The sequence below is a fragment of the Artemia sp. Qi Xiang Cuo genome, chromosome 8 (genome assembly GCF_049724085.1).
Source record: "Artemia sp. Qi Xiang Cuo chromosome 8, ASM4972408v1, whole genome shotgun sequence".
NCBI lineage: Eukaryota > Metazoa > Arthropoda > Branchiopoda > Anostraca > Artemiidae > Artemia > Artemia sp. Qi Xiang Cuo.
The window spans coordinates 12,158,238-12,180,459 of NC_142801.1; the positions used below are offsets into that span (position 1 = coordinate 12,158,238).

At 35.3% G+C, this 22,222-nt stretch overlaps 1 protein-coding gene across 1 annotated transcript in view; it reads right to left on the bottom strand.

Annotated features, from left to right (window-relative positions):
- The window catches only part of LOC148949168 (uncharacterized), a 49,732-nt gene extending 32,969 nt beyond the window's left edge, over nucleotides 1–16,763 (bottom strand). Inside the window, exons 1-3 of the mRNA XM_089092853.1 lie at nucleotides 16,539–16,763; nucleotides 7,496–7,637; nucleotides 3,092–3,222 (exon numbers count right to left, since the gene is read on the bottom strand). Of these exons, the coding sequence (XP_088948979.1) occupies nucleotides 3,092–3,222; nucleotides 7,496–7,637; nucleotides 16,539–16,725 (460 nt within the window). The 5' untranslated portion in view covers nucleotides 16,726–16,763. The remainder of the gene's footprint in view (nucleotides 1–3,091; nucleotides 3,223–7,495; nucleotides 7,638–16,538) is intronic.
- Nucleotides 16,764–22,222: the final 5,459 nt, after the last annotated feature.

Here is a 22,222-nt window from a genome sequence, read left to right on the forward strand (position 1 = left end):
ACGTGACAAATCTACAATCATTATAAAACAATGAAAACATATCTGGACATATTTTTAAGTCGCAAAGTCAATATTACTAAATAAATAAAAGTAGAAATATCGCGCTGACATACAGGTTTGATCTGATAGCAGGGGAATATAAAAAAAATACATTATTTTCAGATCATATATAACAAAATGTGGACAGCTAATCATGAATTTATTGCAAACGTAGTAACAGGCGACTGAGTTTCGCTCGGTGAAAAGAAGACAGCTTTTTTAATCTCTTTGACAAAACCACTTTTATTTCATTTTGAACGGCAAACCATTTTGCATATTTATACCAACAAATTATTCTATACTATCCACAATGAAATTAAATTGTAATGTGTTTTTTAAGATATTGAGCACAGACACTCATTTTCAGAAAACTTATAACTATTCCAAGCATTTGTGAAGTTATTTATGACACATGTCACGTGACGCTATGGTGTTTTTCCAAAATTAAGGCCCTATAAGAATTTCCCCAAAGTTGTGACCTATCGAGATCGTTTTTTTTACACTAGAAAAATGGTGCACTTTCAGAAAAAAATTATAGTGTCATTTCAGAGAAACTTTTTTTAGATAATTAAATATATATAGACATATATACAATTATTGTTCGTTTACTTTATAAACATACACACATATAGGGAGAAAAATGAGATATCTATAAGAATTATCACAGACCCACCTATTGAGTGTAGGGCGGAACACATTAAAGGCACAAAATTCAAATACTTGGCCTAGAACCAGTTTTTTTGCTTTGCTGAGGCTAGGCTTTAGTGAAGCTAAGCATAGGCATACATTGGTTTAACCGTAAAAACGGATATCAGACTTTGAGGTTAGGAGGGTGAAACACGAAAAAGTGCATCTTGTGCCACAGTTTTTCTAAAAGGGGTGATCCTTCGGGCATGTTTCTTGAGGGAGGAGGAGGTTCAAGCTATATAAGAATGTTCAAGATTCTAAGTGTTTAGAAATAAGTGTAGATTGCAATGGCTACTTTTTTATAGAAATAATTTTGTTCTTCTAAATTAAGATTTAAAATACAGAAAAAACAATTATATTATTCCTGCTTCTTTGCAGGATGTATTTGAATTTAGGGCTTTTGATTTATTCTGTTTTTATACGGGCTTCGCGGCTCCGTCACAAGTTTCCTGGTAATTACCACGTTATTTACTTTTAAGATACCTTCGCTAGAACACCTCAAGAAAAGAATTTTCCGGGATTACCCCTACTGGGAGGCCATTCCAAATGGCGACAGATCGTCGAATTCAACTTGTAAGAACATGATTCATTTGTAAATACGTTCTAAGACCACACGGGCTTTACACGACGTTTGAGAAAAAAAAACGAAATGTAAAATATATAAAAATATTTTGAGCACTGAGGACGGATTGGCGGAGGTCCTTGCCGAAATGATCTGTTTCGTCTTTTCGCTTCATTTTTTCAACTGGCTGAGAATCACCTTTGTTATCTTGGTTTTCTTAACTATTTTTTTTTCCTTTTTATCAAACGAAATAATTCATTTGTGCTGTTGAAACAGCTCTTAATTTACTTGTAACTCATATTATTTAAAATGGAACTGTATTGTATAAGTTGAATGATTTGCCTCAATGGTTGAAGCTAGTGATGGCCCAATTACAGCGAACAAGAATGTATCGTTTAGCTGATTAAAGCCAGGTCTTAATTATAACTAGGCCTAAATCAATGTTGTTTTTCAATCTCAAGGTTATTAATAATTAGTATCAGCTACAGATTCTACATTTTAAAATATGGTATTTTATAAAATAAAAAACTAAACGAACAATCCTACGGAGGTAGGAGGCCCCTTCCAGAGTTCGACCAAAAAGTTTCTCACGAAAAAAAAAAAAAAATCAAAATATTGTTGCCTAGTAAGGCACTTTTTTCAAGAATTTGGCCCACCAGAAAAATCATTCCTTCTTGAGGAATCTGCACCAATGCACCAATCTGCACCAATGAATTTCACTTTTGTTTAGTCGGCAACATAGTCGTCAAATGTATTTTTAAAAGAACTATCTTGCGATTGAGAAATGTTATAGGTAACAAGAACAGTTCTTGTATCTCCTCCATATGGGGGGCCTAGAACCGCATCTCCCTAAGAACTCTCGATTTTTACGATGTTTCTATGAGTTCCCACAACATTCATCAATCCTACTAATTTTACCGTTTTAATGAGCCCCTCCGATAGAAAAAAGGCGGGATAACCATCTAAAAATCTCAACATGCAAAGGAAAATATCGGCTATTGTATACAGATGGATAAGATTGCGCTTTGGTGAGGAATCATTTAAGAAGTCGCAAAAATAATAGCCAGAGTAAGCCATAAATTTAGAAAATATTTGCAAAGATAACAGAGCTTGGAATCTCAGTGATAAATAACTCAGCTTATGTTTACAGAAAAGCACTGTATCTGTATACTCTAATTCGGATGCTTGGATTCTTCGTAGGAGGCACGCACGTAGGAATTCACTTTTCGAATTCATAAAAACAGTAAATACTGACCAAATTATAGTGGGCTCAGTCAGATAAGTATGCACGAATTTATTTCGGCCATTGGGGGGGGGGGGGGGGGTAATAAAAACAAAAAAAGGCAGAAATCTGAGAACTGTACCGAAAATTCAAAAAATAATGGAGAAAACATAAAAATTCCGCGATTAGGAGGGAATGCCGACCCAGAACTTTTCACATGTCTAAAAATAAAATGATTGAAGTGTATTTTTTGACAAAGCTATGATTTCCAAAATTACTGAAATCGTACGCCCGGATTTGTTTTGATTATTACTCTCAGTTCTCACCCCAGAATCATCATATTCACCATTGGAAACTGTATTTGAAATTGTCATCTGGTCTTTAATAACTATTTTTAAAGGTGAGGAACACGACCCCCCCCCCCGAAATTTCAGTCTAAATCGTAAAAAAGTAACACAAAGGCATATATCTGTATTTCAAAATTTGCTTCTTTTCTGGGCTTGGTCCATTTTATTCCTAAGCCTCCCAATAACCATGAATATTTGCCTTAAAAAGGAAGAAAATGCTAGATTAAAACTTACTTGAATTTGTGTCGTTATTCTGCCGCCTGTTAAGACTATCAACATAATTGCACATATCATCATGACAGCACATAATTAAACCATTCCCCACCTCTGGTACAGAATCACGGTGACAAGAGTCCAAATCTGGCCTGCAAAAAAAATAAACGCAATAGCGTTAAGAAAATCCCCGTAAAAATTATAGGTACTTGTTTAGTATCCAGTAAACACGCGATAAGCGAAGTTTCGTTAATGCTTAACGAAGTTTTCGTTAATGCTGTAAAGCATACAATATATTAATACGTAACCTAGCCTGACCCAACCTTGGTATATTGACAATGACCTTAAATGGAACTCCCACATTTCCCACTTATTTAAGTCAGGTTGTTTTCTCCTTAAATCTTTCTCTCTTCTCAAACGGTTCTCCATATCAATCCAAAACCTTAAAATAATTTATTTTTCATATGCAAGACCCCGTCCGGAATACGCTTGTTCTGCCTGGAACCCAGGATTGACCAAAGTCCAATGTTTTAAAATAGAAAGTATTAAAAAAACAGCCATAAAAATTATTCTGGGGACGGCCTATACTACATACGATGAAGGTTTGGCTAGACTTGAACTTATTACATTAGAATGACGACGTCACATCCTTACCATGAACTTTGGTCACAAGTGCCTTAGTTCTGACTATCATCGACGTTTTCTCCCTCCCTTTAAAGTAAATCCCCCAACCCTTCCTAATACAACACTCAATGCTCGTAGAGCTCCAAATACCCAACTGAACCTGTATCCCCAAATGATGACCATGAGGTACAAAAACTCTTTTGTCTCATATTTTGTTTCCCATTTTAATAATTGATTTTAATTTTTTTTTTATGTTTATCCCCTAACATCTGTTTTATTATTGATTCAATTTTTTGTTTTATGTTTATCCCGTAGCATTTGTTTTGTTATGGTAATTCTGACGTGCTTATGCTAGCTTTTTTACCAATAAATCATATTCTATTCTATTCTAAAAATCCCGAGAACAGGGATTCGAGCCCTGGTGTCGCTCGTTATTTGGTTTCGAATGGGGGGTCAATGGTGTGACTCTGTAAACTCATCCAGAGTTGGCTCAGCTCTAAATGGGTACCTGGAGAAAACTAGGGGGGCACGGGAAGCACCGGATGGTTTACTCACAACCACGCATTACACCCCCTGGCAAAGGCAAAAAATCAGGAGATCGGTACCTGCGCAACGCCAATCACTGGCCAGTGGCAGTTCTTGTCACATTAAAAGACAATGAAATATGCTCATGAGCATGCGAAAAGCTTTTTTTTAAGTTGAAGTAATGGTTAGGTCATTTAAATATCTAGATGGACAAAATTGCACTACTCCTGTATTAAACGTACTCTTTTATATAGGCTACTGCGAGTTTGGTTAATGCTAATGAAATAAAATAAAATAGGATGAATATATAATAGTTAAGAAACAAATTTGGGCTATATATTTGCACATTAGGGGGGGGGGGGGGTAAGGCATTGCATATATTACTACGTAACCTAACCTATGCACTTCCCCCCCTAAATCCCAAAAAACAACGGTTTAAATATCGTATACGCAATGAAAACCACGCTATGCATAGCATTACTCTATAGCGGTGTCTTGAATTAACCCGTCAAAAACGGGTTTTTCGTGACTGGTTTCCATGGCAGTATATAAAAGGGTACGTTTAATACAGGAGTACCCACATTGTTTTAGAAGCAATGATAGAAATGGAATGAGCTTATAAATTTTTAAATACCTCTTAGAAAGATGTTTCTAGATTATTTACCAAGCTTAGATAGCACGTGGGTAATTCCTTGATAATATGCAAATGTCGTATTTGAATAGGATTTAGTGTAAAAAGTAAACAATCTATGTGCTGCTTTGACATTTATCCTAATATCTATTGCAGCTCAAATGTGGACAAAACAAGATTCACTTTACTTGGCAAATCCAAGATTTACTCTTGATTTTCAAATTAGTTTTATCTTTTAAGAAGAGCCTTTTTGGTAGTTCGAACGTTTTGCTATATAAAAGATGGATGGTTGTGTTTTGATTAAATATTAGTAAAACAATGAGTATACTACAAAAACTAACGAAATACTTAAAATATACAGATGATGACGGATGAAAACCAGTGATGATCAGGGGAACATCCAGGGTGGGAGATTTTGGTTTTAACCCCACCCCCGATGCTAAATCTCCAATTCGTAAATAAATAATAAAATGCAGGCGGAAAAATCCTTAAATCCCTCTGAACAAAAATTATTTTGATAATCCCCCGACGAATATTACTTTGGTAGCCTCCCACCCCCAATAAAAATCCTGGGTATTACCCTGGTCATGACCATAACCAGAGAAAAAGAAAATTACCATGTTTTAATTGGTTAATTCTTATCACGTATTTTCGCAAGCTAATCACAACATTACTTAAGTGTATGTCAGAAAGGGGGGCTAAGTAACATTACCGTTTCTACCCGTTGTTGTACTTAGCCATGGTTGCTATATCGAATTTTAAGCAAGAAAAGAAAAAAACGAGAAAAAAAATAGTCACAACATTTAAAAGTGGATTCTTTACGAGTGTGATGATGTGTAACATAGTATATGTCAATATTTTTAGGCTTAAACCCACTACAGATTTCTTTGCGTTTCCATTGGAAGTAAAAGGGTGTGAGGCATCCCAGATTAACTTGAGATGAGATGGCCAATGTGGAAGCTGAGGCAGCGTAAGATGCATGAATTGTGTTCCGACATTATGACTTTATACTGTGACGAGTTTGTTGTAGAAGTTGAGTTGCGTATATATTTATTCAGTTGCGTATAAATTTGTGTGACGATGGCTATGGCTGTGATTCTTATATGCTTAGTACCTTGTCTTTTAATGTGACAAGAACTGCCACTGATCGACATGGCCCTGTAAGGTGTTTGGCAATAAAATCGTTAGAGGAATCTATAACAAAGGATAACGTTGGAAACAAAGGTTATTTTTTATACAAAAGCTAAACCATGCATATTACAACTATGAATTCTACTGCAGCCTCTCCTAAAGTGCATCTTTCATTACCTCGAAAATCTATTTCAACCCAAAACTTCACGATTCTTCCATGCTCTCAGTCTAATGTAAATACCAAAATAAAAGGAAGTCTATAGACCAAAGCTAAAGAAAACAATGGTTATAAAGCACTTAAAGCCATTAAAGGGCCCTCAAATTAGTCAAGCATATTTCAAGCCACAAAAGACCCGAAACTTGAGATCCTTTTCTTCAAAGCTAATATCTGTTTGAACAGGCAAATACCCCCAAGGGTAGTAGTATTCACAGGTAGATACCTTTTTTTTTTTATCAATGATCAAAACGAGGACACAGGTAATTTCTTCAAAGGTGGTACATTTTGTTCAGTCTTTTTTTTTCGGTTTATTATATACGGCAGGGGGCAATATCAATATCATTGCTACTTGACTAAAAATATATATAATAATATATATATAAATATATATATATATATATATATAATATATATATATATATATATATATATATATATATATATATATATATATATATATATATATATATATATATATATATATATATATATATATATATATATATATATATATATATATATATTTATATCGAAAAGAAGAAACTGTTAAAATCAGATTGGATGGATCGGTCGCATAAATATGTACAAAAATCATGCACCTGCAGAAAAACGACACAAAGATACAGATGCGCAGAGGGAGATGGCAATTGAGACTTAAATTACGGATAGAATTAAATCAAAGGATAGAAAAGGACAACAGCTGTTGGACCCCTCTGTCCAGACTTTCAGAGTGGAATGGTTAAATTATCCTAAGGATGGAGGGAGGGTTTATCTGGGTTTGGGTAATTTTTCATAAGGGATCTTTCAAACCAGCCGCGTCAATTGGGGAGGGGGCAGGATGTTTGGGGCCCCAGTAGATCTACCCCCCCCCCCCCGATTTATAAAAGCATCTTTTTGGGGTTTTATCATTGAAAAGGGGTTTTTTTCGTACTTTTACTTAAAAATTGAAAAACAAAAAATTCCCCCCCCCCCTAAAAATGAAAAACATATTTTGGCCCCCTAGATTTTCGTGAGTTTATGCCACTGCTTCAAAACAAACGTGAAGAGGTTCACACAGACTCCCCCCCCCCGTGGTAGTCCGCGATGGTACTACTAAGATTACACATTCGATAACATTACAAATTCAATAATATATATATATATATATATATATATATATATATATATATATATATATATATATATATATATATATATATATATATATATATATATATATATATATATATATATATATATATATATATATATATATATATATATATATATATATATTCGTAGGCAACAAAAGACATACCTCGCTGCAAACTCTAAACATCCATGTCGCCATTTTGAAATTCCAGTATATTCGGTTATTTCTGAATAACACGTACCAATGGTGGATTTGCACATATAGCCAGTGGAAACGCATGACGGTAAATTACAATAGCAGCGCACTTCTGAAAGAAAAAAAGTATACTGGAAATCGTTGTATGTAAAATTGTAAAAAAAGGGAGTTGCAAGGTCTGGACATAAATATGAAATTTAACAATCCAATAAAAGTTCCGAGTCGTCCCCTTCCTTTACTTCAGTAGAAATTACTAAATATTAAGCTGCCATAGGCCTATACACCGGTGGGGTCTTACCCTTCATCTCCCTGGTCAAGGCATCTTCTTTGGCAAGATCCCAAAACACTACATTTACAATTATAAGCAATTACATTCATAATTCCTTTTTCATAATCTGTTTTCAACCTGATTTGGAACTTCTTCTTTTCTTGTAGCAACTTTCCAGCCAGACAAATCCGGTTTACAGTGGATATAAATTACCAGGAGTTAAACAAATTTGAACTAAATATACGATATTCCTCAACTAATAGAAATCTATGGAGGATGAAGACACGTAGCTGGTTTTAAATAATTCAATTTATCCTCCAACACTCATTTTCCTTTAACTTTATAACTCTAGAACTACAATTGAAAACTTTGGTTCAATATTTGAAAAGAGAAAAGGATGAATAAATTTGCAACGATAATTGCTTTCATTTGCAAAAATTAAAACCTATATTTTATGCGCTACTGGGCTAAAACATTCATTGGGGGAGTCAAAAACTACTTCTTCTATAAATGTAAATGTAAGAAATTGTAGGCTCATCTAGCTTATTTCAAATTGATACAAAGCTTGGAAAAAGCTAGCGTTATTTTAATCAGGATATTCTTGGCTGGGTTTATTTACAGTCTTGGGATTGAGAGCAAAATTTTGGAGTATAAAACTCTATCTCTGCATGTTGACAGGCTTCTCTGATTGGTTTATGTATAGACACATAATGTACTACTCTTGTTCAATGAAAAAAAATTGGGATTATTATTCCTAAACTTACGTGAAAGGGATACGGGACCATCCCCGACATTCCATTAGATGCCTTGTCACCAGGGGCTTCGTTTGGGGGTGGGAATGGGGGGGGGGGGGCAGTTTGCCCCCCCCATAATGTGGAGAAAAAATATTATACATCCAATGCCCTTTGACTATCCAGATATGGACCCCTCTTGCCCCCCCCATAAAAATGATGGGAGATTTGCTCCTGCTTGTCACCAATAGGTTGAGGACCCTTAACCAAGTGATGACTAAAAGACATCATAATTAAAAAAAAACAAAAAAACTTAGGCTACTGTCGATTAACGTTCATTCTCCCTGTGAAATGTGCGATTTTGCGGCAAGTCTGCAGCTGTAGCTTGTACCCAAAGGACTCGGTGCTTAAAATATTGGATTAATGAGTTTCAGATCCATGAGTGGGGGTGCACACTTTTAGTCACCTGGTGTACATTTCAAGAAAGTCAAATGTGCCACACAGTGCCGCCACGCCTGTCAAACTTCTTCCACGCTTGACACGCGCCAACTAATGTACGTGATTTCTCAAAGTTGGCACCCCCTCTGATATACACCGACTAATAATTATGATATTGTCGAAGAATTTTTGTTCCAAATTTATCTAAACTTGTCTTAAAATTCTAAAAACTTTCTTATATTTCTGAAAAATCTTTTCAACAGATTTTTCGGTATTTACGTGTTATAGCGACCACTCCAAAGAAGTGAAGTTAGGTTAATCATAATGAAATAGACCAAAACAAGATGAAAATATAATACTTCAGTAACAAAATTATGGAAACTACAACTAAGGAATATGGAAAGCAGGCCGCCCGACGCATCATATTAAATACCTAATCTAGCCTAACCAACCACCTTTACCACTACTAGCAACCACTCTATATATTAAATATTTAGAGCCATCTGTATATATTAAATATTTAATTAAAATATACCTGCATGCATACCATTTATCTCGCTTAGGCTAAGCTAATTATCTCCAAGTCGACATAGAAAAACGGCTTCATTAGAGTTCAAGAACAAAGTGTGGTCGCTATAACACGCAAGTACCGACTTTCAATAAAGACATTAAAGCCATGTGACTGCAGAAAAAGAAATTGTCATAACTTGCATAGGGAACATAAACCATAAGAGTAAAGGCTTTTGTTAAATGGGATACCTTCATCGTTAAGAGCAGCAGTAACAAATTAAGTAATTGTTTTGCCGACACTTCAAGCCCATCAAAGAATGAACTAATAAAAAGCAAACACTTTAGTCATCAGAATAAAAAGTAAAGATAGAACGCGAATGGGCTGTTCCTTAATTATCAATGACTTGAAATATAATTGGCTGATACTATTAAAAGCATAGACATGCAATTTATTAAGATGTCTTAATGAGATGAATTAACTAATTAGTCGTTAATGGACGTGTTTTTAAGATTAATGCCTTAATGGAATACAGATAAAATATCGAAACATTGATGCAGGAAAAGTGGCCTTTTGTGACCCTCCACTGCCCGTTAAAAGCCTACGATACCCTACTCATCTTTCGCCTTGCCCCTCTGTCGAACATGATTGATTTCATCGCATACCTTACGTGGAGGAAGTCGAAGCCTTTCATGGACTAAAATAATTTTTCCTAAAAAGTTTACTTTAAAGCGTGTATTATAGGAAACAAACACCCTCATATATATATTTGAACATATTATCCTCATCTATAGGAAGATAAGCCTGTGCACCGAGATCAAAATATTGGAAGCTACAGTGATAAAAGTGGCCAGGCATGGTTCTGAAGCGTGGGCGCTCCGAAAGACGGAGAAGGATTTGCTAGATGTTTTCCAGAGAAATTGTCTATGGATTCTCTTCGTTACTCCAATAACTAACCTTATCTCAGGCAGTAAGCTGTACAAAAAAATGTGGGTAACCCTCTTTCTAGGGCTATAATGAGAGAAAGGTTGAGATGGCTATGAAGGATGACAGATTGCCAAAGATAGTCCTAGTCGGCCAACCGTCTTGGGCCAGAAAAAAACAGGTCGTCCCCGAATGGGGTGGGAGGATATCGTCAGGAAAGATTTAAGGGAAATGGAAACTTATTGGGGGGTGTAAAGAGGGAGGTTTTAAATAAAGGATGGAGGAGTGCGCGTAGCTGTGTTGGCCTCCGGTGGCTTAGTGCAGCAGTGAGTTGTTAGTAGTAGTAGCACCCTCGTCTATTGAGCTAATGCCTATCTCTCTTGGCAAGCTATTGACTATCTCATGATCAGGCATTTTAAAACATACTCATCACTTATATTTAAAGTTCCATATATGTATAGTTGAACATAGGTCTAAATCTTAGAGGCAGGGGCTGGTATCAGATAATTAATACGAAGAGGAAGTGAGGGCTCTAAATCACGAAAAAATACGGCACTGGGTCAAAAATTAATTTATGAGTAGGCAGAATTCTCAAACCCCACTGTGTTTAGGCATTAACACCTCCCCCCCTCTATTCCTAGTTCTACAATTTGTCAATAACCCCTACAACAAACAGGAAGGGAATAGATAAATTCGATGAAATCGATAATCGATAGATAGTCAATCGATAATTTGTCTATTAATGTGCAAAACTGTTCGGTATATTGTTCCGTGTGGCCCTTTCCAAGAGAAAGACAAGCCCCATCCCTCTTAAAAGAATTGTTTGAAGCTCTAATAGAAGATAGTGAATGGATACATCCACAGTCAAAATACCATCTATTTATTAAGTGATGTCAAAAAAAAAAAAAAAATAGGCCAAGGAAATAGGGGGAATCCAAATATTAGCAAACAATTCTAACAAGTTGATTTTGACAAGAGAACACCATCAGGAAATAGGGGTCACAACGGCCCAATAATAAATTATAATAACAAGGATCGGAACTGCCATGTCAAACATATTTGAAATTCTTCCCGAAAATTTAAATTTTGGGAAACTGAAAAACATTTTGCGAATTTTTCGTTTTCGAATTTCAAAATGTAATAATAATAGTTTTCAAAATGGATAATTTTCCATTTTAACCTGATAAACAGACTGGAAAGATGTAATAACGAAGTTGAAAAAAAAAACTTGCAATAAGAGAAATCCGCTTAATGTATAAAATACATAGAATTTGAGATATTGGGATGAAAATTGACTATTTAAGGATTAACCAGCCTGCCTGAAAAAAAGACCAATTACCCTGAAATATGGACTACGATTATAGCCTATCCTCTGCCCACATGATATAACAACTGATAAAAATTCTTTGTTAGTTTTTTTTTGGTTTAGTTACAAGGGAAAAGAAACGCCATGTATAATATTAACATATAATATAATATATATAATATAATAATATAATATAACATATATATAATATTAACAAAAATAAAGTTCAAATTGATTAACTTTTTGAAGCATTTGTCCAAGATTCACGGAAGACAATTCCATTTGTGACCTTTCCAAAAAGAAGCATTAAAGTACCAAGGACGTCAAAATAAAACAACCCCACCTCCCTGGAGCCGTCTTAGGTCTATTCTAGGGCCGTATCCAGGATTTTTTTTTTTGAGGAGGGGTTAAAAAAACTTTGTTATGCATTTTGGTTACGCTTTTACGAGTCGCACAAACATTTAAAGGGGGATTCTAACCCCTACCCCCTTAATACGTCCTTGGTCTATTCATGCCTGAAAAACACGACTTCCTAAGATTCTTCTTTTGGTCGTTTAAAACTATTAAATTTTTATTCTATACCACATTTTCGTCAGTGTTGCCACTTTGAATCGTGAAAATAAGCAAAAGTAACTAGTTCAATCTGACAAAGTTTTCGTATAGATAGATAGATAAGTGTATTAACGCCAAAAATCCGGCCACGAACACAAAAAGAGCACAAATATAATAGGCCCTATACGTAAAAATTCAAACACTAACATTCTGTTGGTTCTCAGAGACAACTACACCTACACCTTAAAAGGGAAGCTACACCTTCTCAAGCTGTATGGTACAATATGTGTTTATCTCATTTTTTGCTGATTTTCAACCACGTTTCTCTTTTTTAATTTTGCATACACTACTACCAAACACTACATATGGAAATCCTTGCGATTATAAACTAAATTCCCGATATTTTCTCTATTTTTTAAGATGTTTATGGTTGTGTAAATTCCCACTTACCAAATTTAAACAATTAAATTTATTTTCACTGTTCTTGGTACTTTCAGTTTTTTGTCGCTTTCAATTTTACTTGTTTACAAATGAATTTAACTGACCTTTAGCTATTTTATTGAGAAACTTACATGCAATCTTTCTAAAAGGAAAAAAAGCTCTATTCAATGATTGAATGATGAGTTTTGATTATTAATAACTTTTTATATATACATTTATCAGAGATTTGGCAAAAAAAAAAAAAAAAAAAATGTAAACAAGTGTATCCGCGTCATGATGAGAAAGCAAATACTGTTTTAATAGTTTTGCAAAGGAAGTCATTGACTGGTTCCAGGGGTGGATACAGAGCAAAATTTTAGGGGAGGGGGAATGTGACAAGGGCGCCAATAAGCACATCTTGGGGGGAGGGGGGGGACAATGCGACAAGGCTACCAATAATTGACTAAATTGACAAATTTATTATAAAAAAAGAGCTAAGACAGAAAAAAAAAACATGAAATGAGGGCGCCAGAAAAAATCTTGAACGAACCTGGGGAGAGAGAAAACGAAACTACTCTCACTTCATTGCACATAAATAAGGGGTGTACGCCGGAGGTGGGCTCCTGAACCCACCCTTCCATGCAAAATCCTAAACTTTCTCAAATTTCTGGGCACTCCTCATCCAAATTGTCAACTATAACTTTTTATTAGATTATTGCGCCCCCCCCCCATAATGCTTGCTTGTGTAACTCACCTAGATTACTATGTTACTTATTACACATTACTCATTACAAAAAAAGGTTTAAAAAACGAATCAAAATTTGTTTATAGGCTACGTATTTTTGTTACGTTCGTACAAGTCGGACAAAAATTTCGGGGGGAGGGGGTCAAACCCAGAACCTCCACTGGATACGGCATTGAGTATATTTAGCTCATTAGTAAAAATGCTATGAAAATGAAATCTCGCGCGTTGTCAACATAAAAAGAGAAGGGACTGTTTAAAAGGAGTCAAGGAAGATGTGCTGTCATGGGAACCAATTAATGGGGGAGCAGTTGCCCCCTTAAATTTGGGAAGTGTCTGTTTTTGCATTTAAATAGGTAAAACAACAGAAATCCCCCCCCACTGCCCATAGATTTTGAAAAATCACATGTTTTTACATTTTCATTACAAAAACGAAAAACCTTAACTCCTATATTTTGGGTACAGTCTTAGTGTCCATGAAGGCTGCTGACCCTCCCCCAAATGACTCCCCGAGGAAAAAACAACCATTTTTTCAACGATAAACAAATTTACTATTTTTGATTTTTAATGCTTTTGTAACATTTCTTGAAAACTGATATCATTTTCAGCAAAGCTGATTATCATTTAAAAAAATAATGACAACAGTCTTTTCTTTAAAAGACAACGATTTGCCTTTACATTTACCTTTGCCTTTACATAGACGATTTGCCTTTACATAGACAACGATTTGCCTTTACATAGACAATGATTTGCCTTTGCATTTACCTTTGCCTTTACATAGACGATTTGCCTTTACATAGACAACGATTTGCCTTTGCATTTACCTTTGACTTTACATAGACAACGATTTTAATTTACATTTGCATTTACATAGACAACGATTTGCCTTTGCATTTACCTTTGCCTTTGCATAGACGATTTGCCTTTACATAGACAACGATTTGCCTTTGCATTTACCTTTGACTTTACATAGACAACGATTTGTCTTTACATTTGCATTTACATAGACAACGATTTGCCTTTGCATTTACCTTTGCCTTTACATAGACGATTTGCCTTTACATAGACAACGATTTGCCTTTGCATTTACATAGACGATTTGCCTTTACATTTGCATTTACACAGACAACGATTTGCCTTTGCCTTTACATAGACAACGATTTGCCTTTGCATTTACCTTTGCCTTTAAATAGACAACGATTTGCCTTTACATAGACAACGATTTTGTATTGACATCTATTTTAACATATTTATGTGCATTTTCACCTTCATATTTACATTTCTATCTTTATATTCATTTTTAAAGAAAAAGATATAGCTTAAATTTTATTTGGCAGCTTTGCGGTGAATCATGGATTAATTTCCTATTGCCCAAGTTGATAAGGCATTAATTGTGAAATTGATAATAAGATATGAAGGCAATTACGAATTTTTTTTGATTAGAAAGCTCGATTTGTGTATTTGTGACGTTGATTGAAGTAGGCCTATTAGCCTATAGAATTCGAAACTCTTAGATGAGCAACATTTCGCGAAGAGAGGGCTATTCTCCTTTAAGCCTAAGAGTTAAAAGTATTTTATCTAAAACAATATATATATATATATATATATATATATATATATATATATATATATATATATATATATATATATATATATATATTTATATATTATATAAGATAAAAAAAATATTTTTTTAATGCGATTAGGCATGTTAGCCTAATCTCATTTGTTTCTTTTGATTTTTTTTTTCTTCTTTTAGAAACAAGGGCAAAGGGGATAAATATGAGCCTTATTTGAATAAGGCCTGTTCAAACTTCAGCTTTATTCTTTTGGTATTTTTCAAAACTTCAGCTTTATTCTTTTGATATTTTTCTTCAGGGGTGCGAATTCGGGGGGAGGGGGATGGCTCCCTCAAGTCTGTTAAAAATACATATTTTTGTATTTTCGTAAAAAAAATGTACTTATGTATTATATATAACACACGAAAAAAGTCAATTTTCGTTAACGCTAATGAAATAAAATAAAATAGGATAAAAATATAATAGTTTAGAAACAAATTTGGGCTATATATTTGCACATTGGGGGGGGGGGGTAAAGCATAGCATATATTAAAAACGTAACCTAACCTAGGCGCCCCCCTAAACCCCCAAAAACAACAGTTTAAATATTGTAAACGTGATAAGAAATCACGCTTTGCAATCCATTATCTCTTGCAAATACCCGTTTGACGGGTTACCATTTGTATCTTCTTGTACAGTCTATAGCGTTGTGTTATATATAATGCATGAGTACCCCAAAAAATGCCCTCCCTCCCCGACTTTGAAATGTATCTTTTTTGTATCTTCATTTAAAAAATGAGAAAGAATCCTTTTCCCCTCCTTCATTTTCGTGTACAGGCTTCGGTACTAATGTCTTATAGCCACCACACTCAAGTTCTTGGTCTGAGTAGAACCGGTTTCTTTCTGTATTCAGGTTGTAATCGGTGATAATCAGCTTAGCGTGAGAGAGATACACTACAATGAGGGAGGTATAATTTAAATATTTTGGTTAGGCCTAGGTTAGAAACCATTTAATAGGCTAGGTAATTACACATTAGGGGGGAAGGATAAAGTATAGCGGGTCTGCATGTAATTCGTGTTCGGCCTAGCTAGAGTAATTCTCCATATTATGAAGTAAGGATTAACCTAATTTCATTTCTTGGGTGTGGTGGCTATAAGATATAGCCTAGGTACCTGTCAAAATTCCAATAGGTAGGCTAATAGGCCTAGACCTGTCAAGTAGACAAATTTCTAAGATTTAGAAATCAGAAGAGGGTTATAGGCCTAGTAGCTTGGCAATAATTTCCCAAAGTATGTTTTCGGGCCTGGATTCATTACTGACAGTGGTAAATTTTTTGCAAATCATATTATTGACTTACGAATGAATTGAATATACCACTCGATACCTTTTTCTATGCTCTTTACGAATATACTAATCACTTCTATCGGAAATTCAAATTTAAGCTCTTTTTGAGCTTTTGAAAATGACAAAAATATAAAAACCTAACCTAACCTATCTAATTTTCCTAACCTAAAACCACTTTCCAAGATAGTGAAAAGTAACTTATAACAAAAAAAAGTCAAACCTTTAAATTGTGACGGATTACTGGGATTATCATCATCAATTGGTCCACTGCTATTCGCTGCAACAATAGGCAAAATTGTGAAAACTAAAATGATGCTTCCAATTCGTGAACTTCTAAAGATAACTGAGCTCATTTCTGGAATCCATTCTGATATTTTACTACCATTTTGAGGCACTCTATCATCCATTTTAATTATGTTTCAATTTTGTTACTATAACAACCTTCGCTTATGCACAGTTGAATACTGAATCTTCAGAAGAGTTATTTTCAAGATTTGAGTGCGCGCGGAGGAAGGTGCGGGAGGTGGGCGCCGAGTTGTGGGCTGTGCCGCGACTGAGCGGCGCCGGACTAAAATTTGGTCTCTCAGGCGATGTCGGTCGTAAAACTGTCATGGAAAACAATTAAGAAAACAATTGACAGACGAGGAATTCAACTGTTTGTAAATGTTTGAAAGCTAATATCAACTAGGGATAAATTAGTGAGTGATTACCTGAAATGACATAATATTGATGCTTCTAAGCAACAATAGACAGGGCGTAATCAGAATTTTGCGTAAAAGTAGCTTGACTTATTCCGGGGGACTCCTACTAGAACGAAGTCCTCTGCAAAATGGTTTATACAACTCAGAAGGTGGGCAGGGGGGACGGGGTCCTACCTCACTAAAGGTCGGTGTGTTTCTTGGGTGCTAAATAGGGGAGTGGAGGCAAGGGGCCTTTCCCCCCCCCTAGATTTTCAAAATTTCTTTGTTTTTGGTATTTTCAATAAAAAACAATCCGGTAATTATGTAGGCCTATTATAGGAGAAACACTCGAGAAGTGAAGTTTGGTTACTGCTAATGAAATACAACAAAATATGATGAAAATATAATACTTTATTAGCAAAATTAGGTTAGGTTAACAACCCCTTATTCTGGAAATATTATTGCCTGTTCTTCGGTCCTTGGCAAATCTCAAATCTTGATTTGAACGTCCATGGTGAGACACTAAATGCTATCACAATGTATTGCAAACTAAACGGTTGTTCTCCTCTCTAATCTTCATGATCCAAATTCCCGAGTGTTTTTTATATAGTAAATAAGTACCAAAAACTCAAAAAGAACTAAAAAAGTGCCCTTTAGATATAAGAACATATTTTTGTATCTTCAATTGAAAAAAAAAGCTTCGCCTCCTTACATTTTCGTGAATTGGCACTGTAGTTGCGTCCAAGGCCGTACTACCCCGTGAGGGGGGGAGGGTTGGGGTTTTGACCCCCCCCCCCAGAAAAAATGTTTGTTTGACTCGTAAAATCTTAACAAAAATGGATATAAACAAATTTTGTATGCGTTTTTTGATTTTTTTTTGTGTACCCCACCCCCCCGAAATTTTTTTTTAGTAAATCCTCCTCCGAAAAAAAACGTGGGTCTATTCATCAAAATTACAGGGATATTGGTTTAAAATATGTTTTTCAGAATCCAGGGGGGCAATTTTGTTACCTTTTTAATTTTTTTCCCGAAAAATACTATAAAGGGCTTTTTCAATGAAAATACCCTTAAAAAACATTTTTGAAATGAAAACCGATTCGTATATACGCTTCTCCTCCAAGGTAAGGAAAAACGGTGTTCCCATAAAAAAACTTCAATTTCCAGGTATTTCTGACGGTGAAACAGGGGCTAAAGAGGGAGCCATGAGTCGGTAAATGCAATATAAAAAAAAGAAGAAGAATAAAGATTGTCCAAACCATTGAATGCCTGTTAAGACAATTTTTTTCAATTTTGAAATTCCTTGAAATCCCTCTACACTTTCTACTATATATAAGGTTAGCGTCTTCAAGAAAATCTGTTTGTGGGAAATCCTTTACTTATATATGTATATATTATAACACCAAAAGGGTAAAACTAAATATCAAGCGTGACTAGCTAAGGTAAATGAGTATTAGACTTCTTATCTCGCTGTAATGGCTTCCAGCCCGACTTTTGTTTTTTTTCTCGAATTCCTTTAAAGTTGCATTTAAAGAGGTAAATATGTATATTAGATTGTTTTACGCGTGGAGGTGAATAAATTATTAGGTTAAAGGGAGGGGCAATCTTTTTACAAATGATTATTTCCAAAGGTATAGTTTTAGTATGACAACCCTGTTTTGTATGAAAGCAAGGAGATTGATCTAAAATTCTCAAGAAGTTTTTTGGTGATGGGGGAGTCAAGGAGACTTTCAGTTTTGTATTGCGGCGACGTATTTTTCCTCCAATCGTAACAAAAGATTATACACTGCGTTTCTTATACCTGACGCCCGAAATGCCCTTGGGGGGTGGGGTGGGGGTATAATTTTAAATTCGACCACATTTGATTGTTAGCCAACAGTTACTTTAAGTCATCAGTGCCCGGGGACAATGTCGGTTTTGACCCCCCGCCATCAATACCACATTATTAGAAAAATAAACCTCGATTTTGTACCCCTCAGCTGCCCATAGACAGCCGTCCCCCCTTGCCCTGAGGTACGTCACTGGTTCTTATTTTATGTTAGAGAGATTACTGTACTATACTAAAACGTACTTTCATTCTAATGGTTTATTCTCAAGACGTGTGAGCCAATCACATAATTCATTAGGTCAGAAACGAAAGGAAATAACAGCAACCATCATATTTTACAAGTAGACTCTATGTTCTTTTTCTTTAAAATATGTTAAAACTATAATAAGGACGGTAAAAAGGCTTTTATTCAAAATGTTCTCCTAACAAGCTACTGATGAAAGACAACAAATTGTAGTCCACGTGGCTTCCAAGATTATTGATACAATTTGGGGACTGGGTGGGGCCATTGAAAAATGACAAAGTAATATATTTTATTTATTCATAAGTGTTTGATTTTAAAAAAGATTTATGGATACCCATCATTTTATTTTTTTTATGACACCGAAGAGGAGACCCAGCTTTCTTGACTTAAGTAAAGAGGGACTTTAAAACTTAAAATGTGCAAAATTAGCCTAGGTGGGGTAGTTATTCGTCCCTAAATGTTTATCATGAATATACGAAATAACTATTCAGACATTTAAACTTTTAGTTCCATCTTAGGATAAAATGTCTGTCCTTCATTCTGTTCCGGAGTCTATTTCTTGAAAACCATGGAAAATGAATGTGAGTTTTATCTACTGTACCAGGATAGTTTTTTTTTACTAAGCACATAGGTCCTCTAGTCATACTTGTTCCACAAATTTTACTGTTCCAGAAAAGTTGTCACGTCAAAACTACAATTCGGATATTTTAGTTCTGACAATAAAAGTAAAATTAGACAATTATAATATGCTCAGTAGCTGTATTTCTTTATACCATTGGTTTTTTCCATAAAAGTAGTAAAAACTTCTAATTTATTGTATGTAGTTTCTTTAAAGTGTCCAATCTCAATTATGATAGGCAAGCCAAACCTTTAGGGAAGACAACCTATTTTTTACCTTCAGGGGCGTAATTTGCTACGGGGCCGTGGGGCAACTGCCCCTCTCAGACATCGGTTTGCCTACCCCCAGACCCAAGTTCACCCCCCTAGCTGACATTTAGTTTCTTCTAAAATCTTGTCAATACTAAGATAACCCTGCGTAATCAAGTATCCACAGAAACAGGTCAGTTTTCTTTTGTAGATCTTTACTTTTATGGTATTATATGGCTCAATTTTCCGTTTTCACTGTCACCTTCACTGGATTTGGGAAAATTGGCTCCAACTTTGCCTCTCCCCCCCCCCCCCAGAATTTAGGCAAAATTATGCCACTGTTTAACTTGGTAATTTTTGCGCATTTAAGTTTGAGCCTTGCTCTTTACGTTAGTGTAGAAACTTTTCTTTCGTTTATGATTGCTCATTACTTTTTCTTTTATTTATATTCTTTTAGTTCTTTTATTTTCTTTATTTTCTTTATTTTTCTTTTAGTTCAGAAAACACGGTCGGTAAAAAAAAAAAAAAAAAAAAAAAAAAAAAAAAAAATACAAATGTATATGTATACATTGAGTTTCAGACAAGAATAGAAAGGCCTTTGAAATAAATGTTTTTTGTAGAAGTTTAATTTGCAAATACTTTGCCGCGATTTAATCTTCATTTATAATTTGGTCTTATTTTTCCTTATAAATTTTTTTTTAGTCTGAGACTTCTTTTCCCAGCGGATGGATTACGTATTAGCAATTTTAGGATTAAATACCAAATATCCGTTTGGTTTTCAATCTTGATGCTTAAATTCGGGCCCTAATAATGAAAATGAAGAGCCAACACAAAAAACGGAGACATTCAGATACTACTTTTGGTGAAAATATTATTTTTATCAATCTATTTACTTCTGGGTTTAAAACACCAAGGTTCTCCAAAGTTAATGGGAATAAAATCAAAAATACAAAGAGAGTCTGTGGGTCCTGTAATTCTGTGTTATAAAGTATGTTTTAATTCCATTGGTTTATTTTTCAACATATGACCGTAAGCCTGTGAAAGTCAAATGACCTTGGTTTATACCCGTTGTTGTATTCATTTACTGTTGCTATGCAACACTTTAAGCCAGTAAATATAACACTAAGCTGGATAATATCTTTTCAGAGGCTGACACAAAACTATGTTCTTCGGGGGGGGGGGGGAGGAGGGCACCAACAAAACTCGGGCTTCCCCTTTGGTATTTTTCCCCTCCATCCCAGTAATTTTTCCAAATTTTGACCTCTTTAGGGGAGCCATGCCCTAAAAGCGCACTCTAAATCCACCCCTGTTTTTTTTCTATAGCTTTTTAAGCAAGTAAAGGGAACGACAAGATAAACTTTTGTACAAGTAAATTCTGTTTCTCGTTGGTGTCTGGCTTTAATATCCATCTTATGTATGTTTACGGCCGTATATTACGACCATAGAGTCACACTAGTCGAGTGGATGGCACGCTGGACTTGCAATCCCATGTCCTTCGGGACAGGGATTCAAGTCCTGGTGCTGTCATTCCGTTGTCTTGGGGCGGGGGGTCAGTAGTGTGACTTTGCAAGCTCAGCAACCCCAAGTCTGGGGAGCAAACTCCCACGAGACATGAGGCGTAAAAGGCCTGGTTCTGCTGCAAGTTAAAGCTTTTTATAGCTCTATATTGACTGCTAAATTCCTATGTTGATGCGGATGAGAATCAAGGCCGTGTCGAGGGGAAGAATTACTGGGTTGAAGCCCCTCCCCGCCGAATTTCTTGTCCGATTCTTCAAAAATTAACAACAATGCACAACTGTGATGTTATGTTTAATAGTCCCCCCCCCCAAAAAAAAACACAACCCTTCTCAAACAAAATTTTAGATATTGCTTTGATAAGAATACTCCACAAAAAATTTCCCTCGTTAATTCGTTTCTGGAGTTAGTCGATTTAGCTTCTGAACGGCTCATACACTAGCATTCATTTTCTGAAAACGTAACGGCCAAATAAGTACACTTTGTGGAACCTCATTACTCCCGAATTACCCCCCCCCCCCCACCGACCCACCAACAGGCGGAATTTCTGACCAAACCCCCTTGTATTACATCCTTATCAGGTTTTTGATAAATCTGATATATTTTCTATTACTCCTTTTATAAACTTTTACACCTCTTGTTTTTAGAGTCATTTTAATCAAGTCTATCACTTCGATGTCAATACCACGAGTTGGAGGGAGCCATTAGTAATTCTACTTTGTTTGTCAACTTAATGACCCGATCTCATGCCCAAAATGTCTTTAAATAGTAGG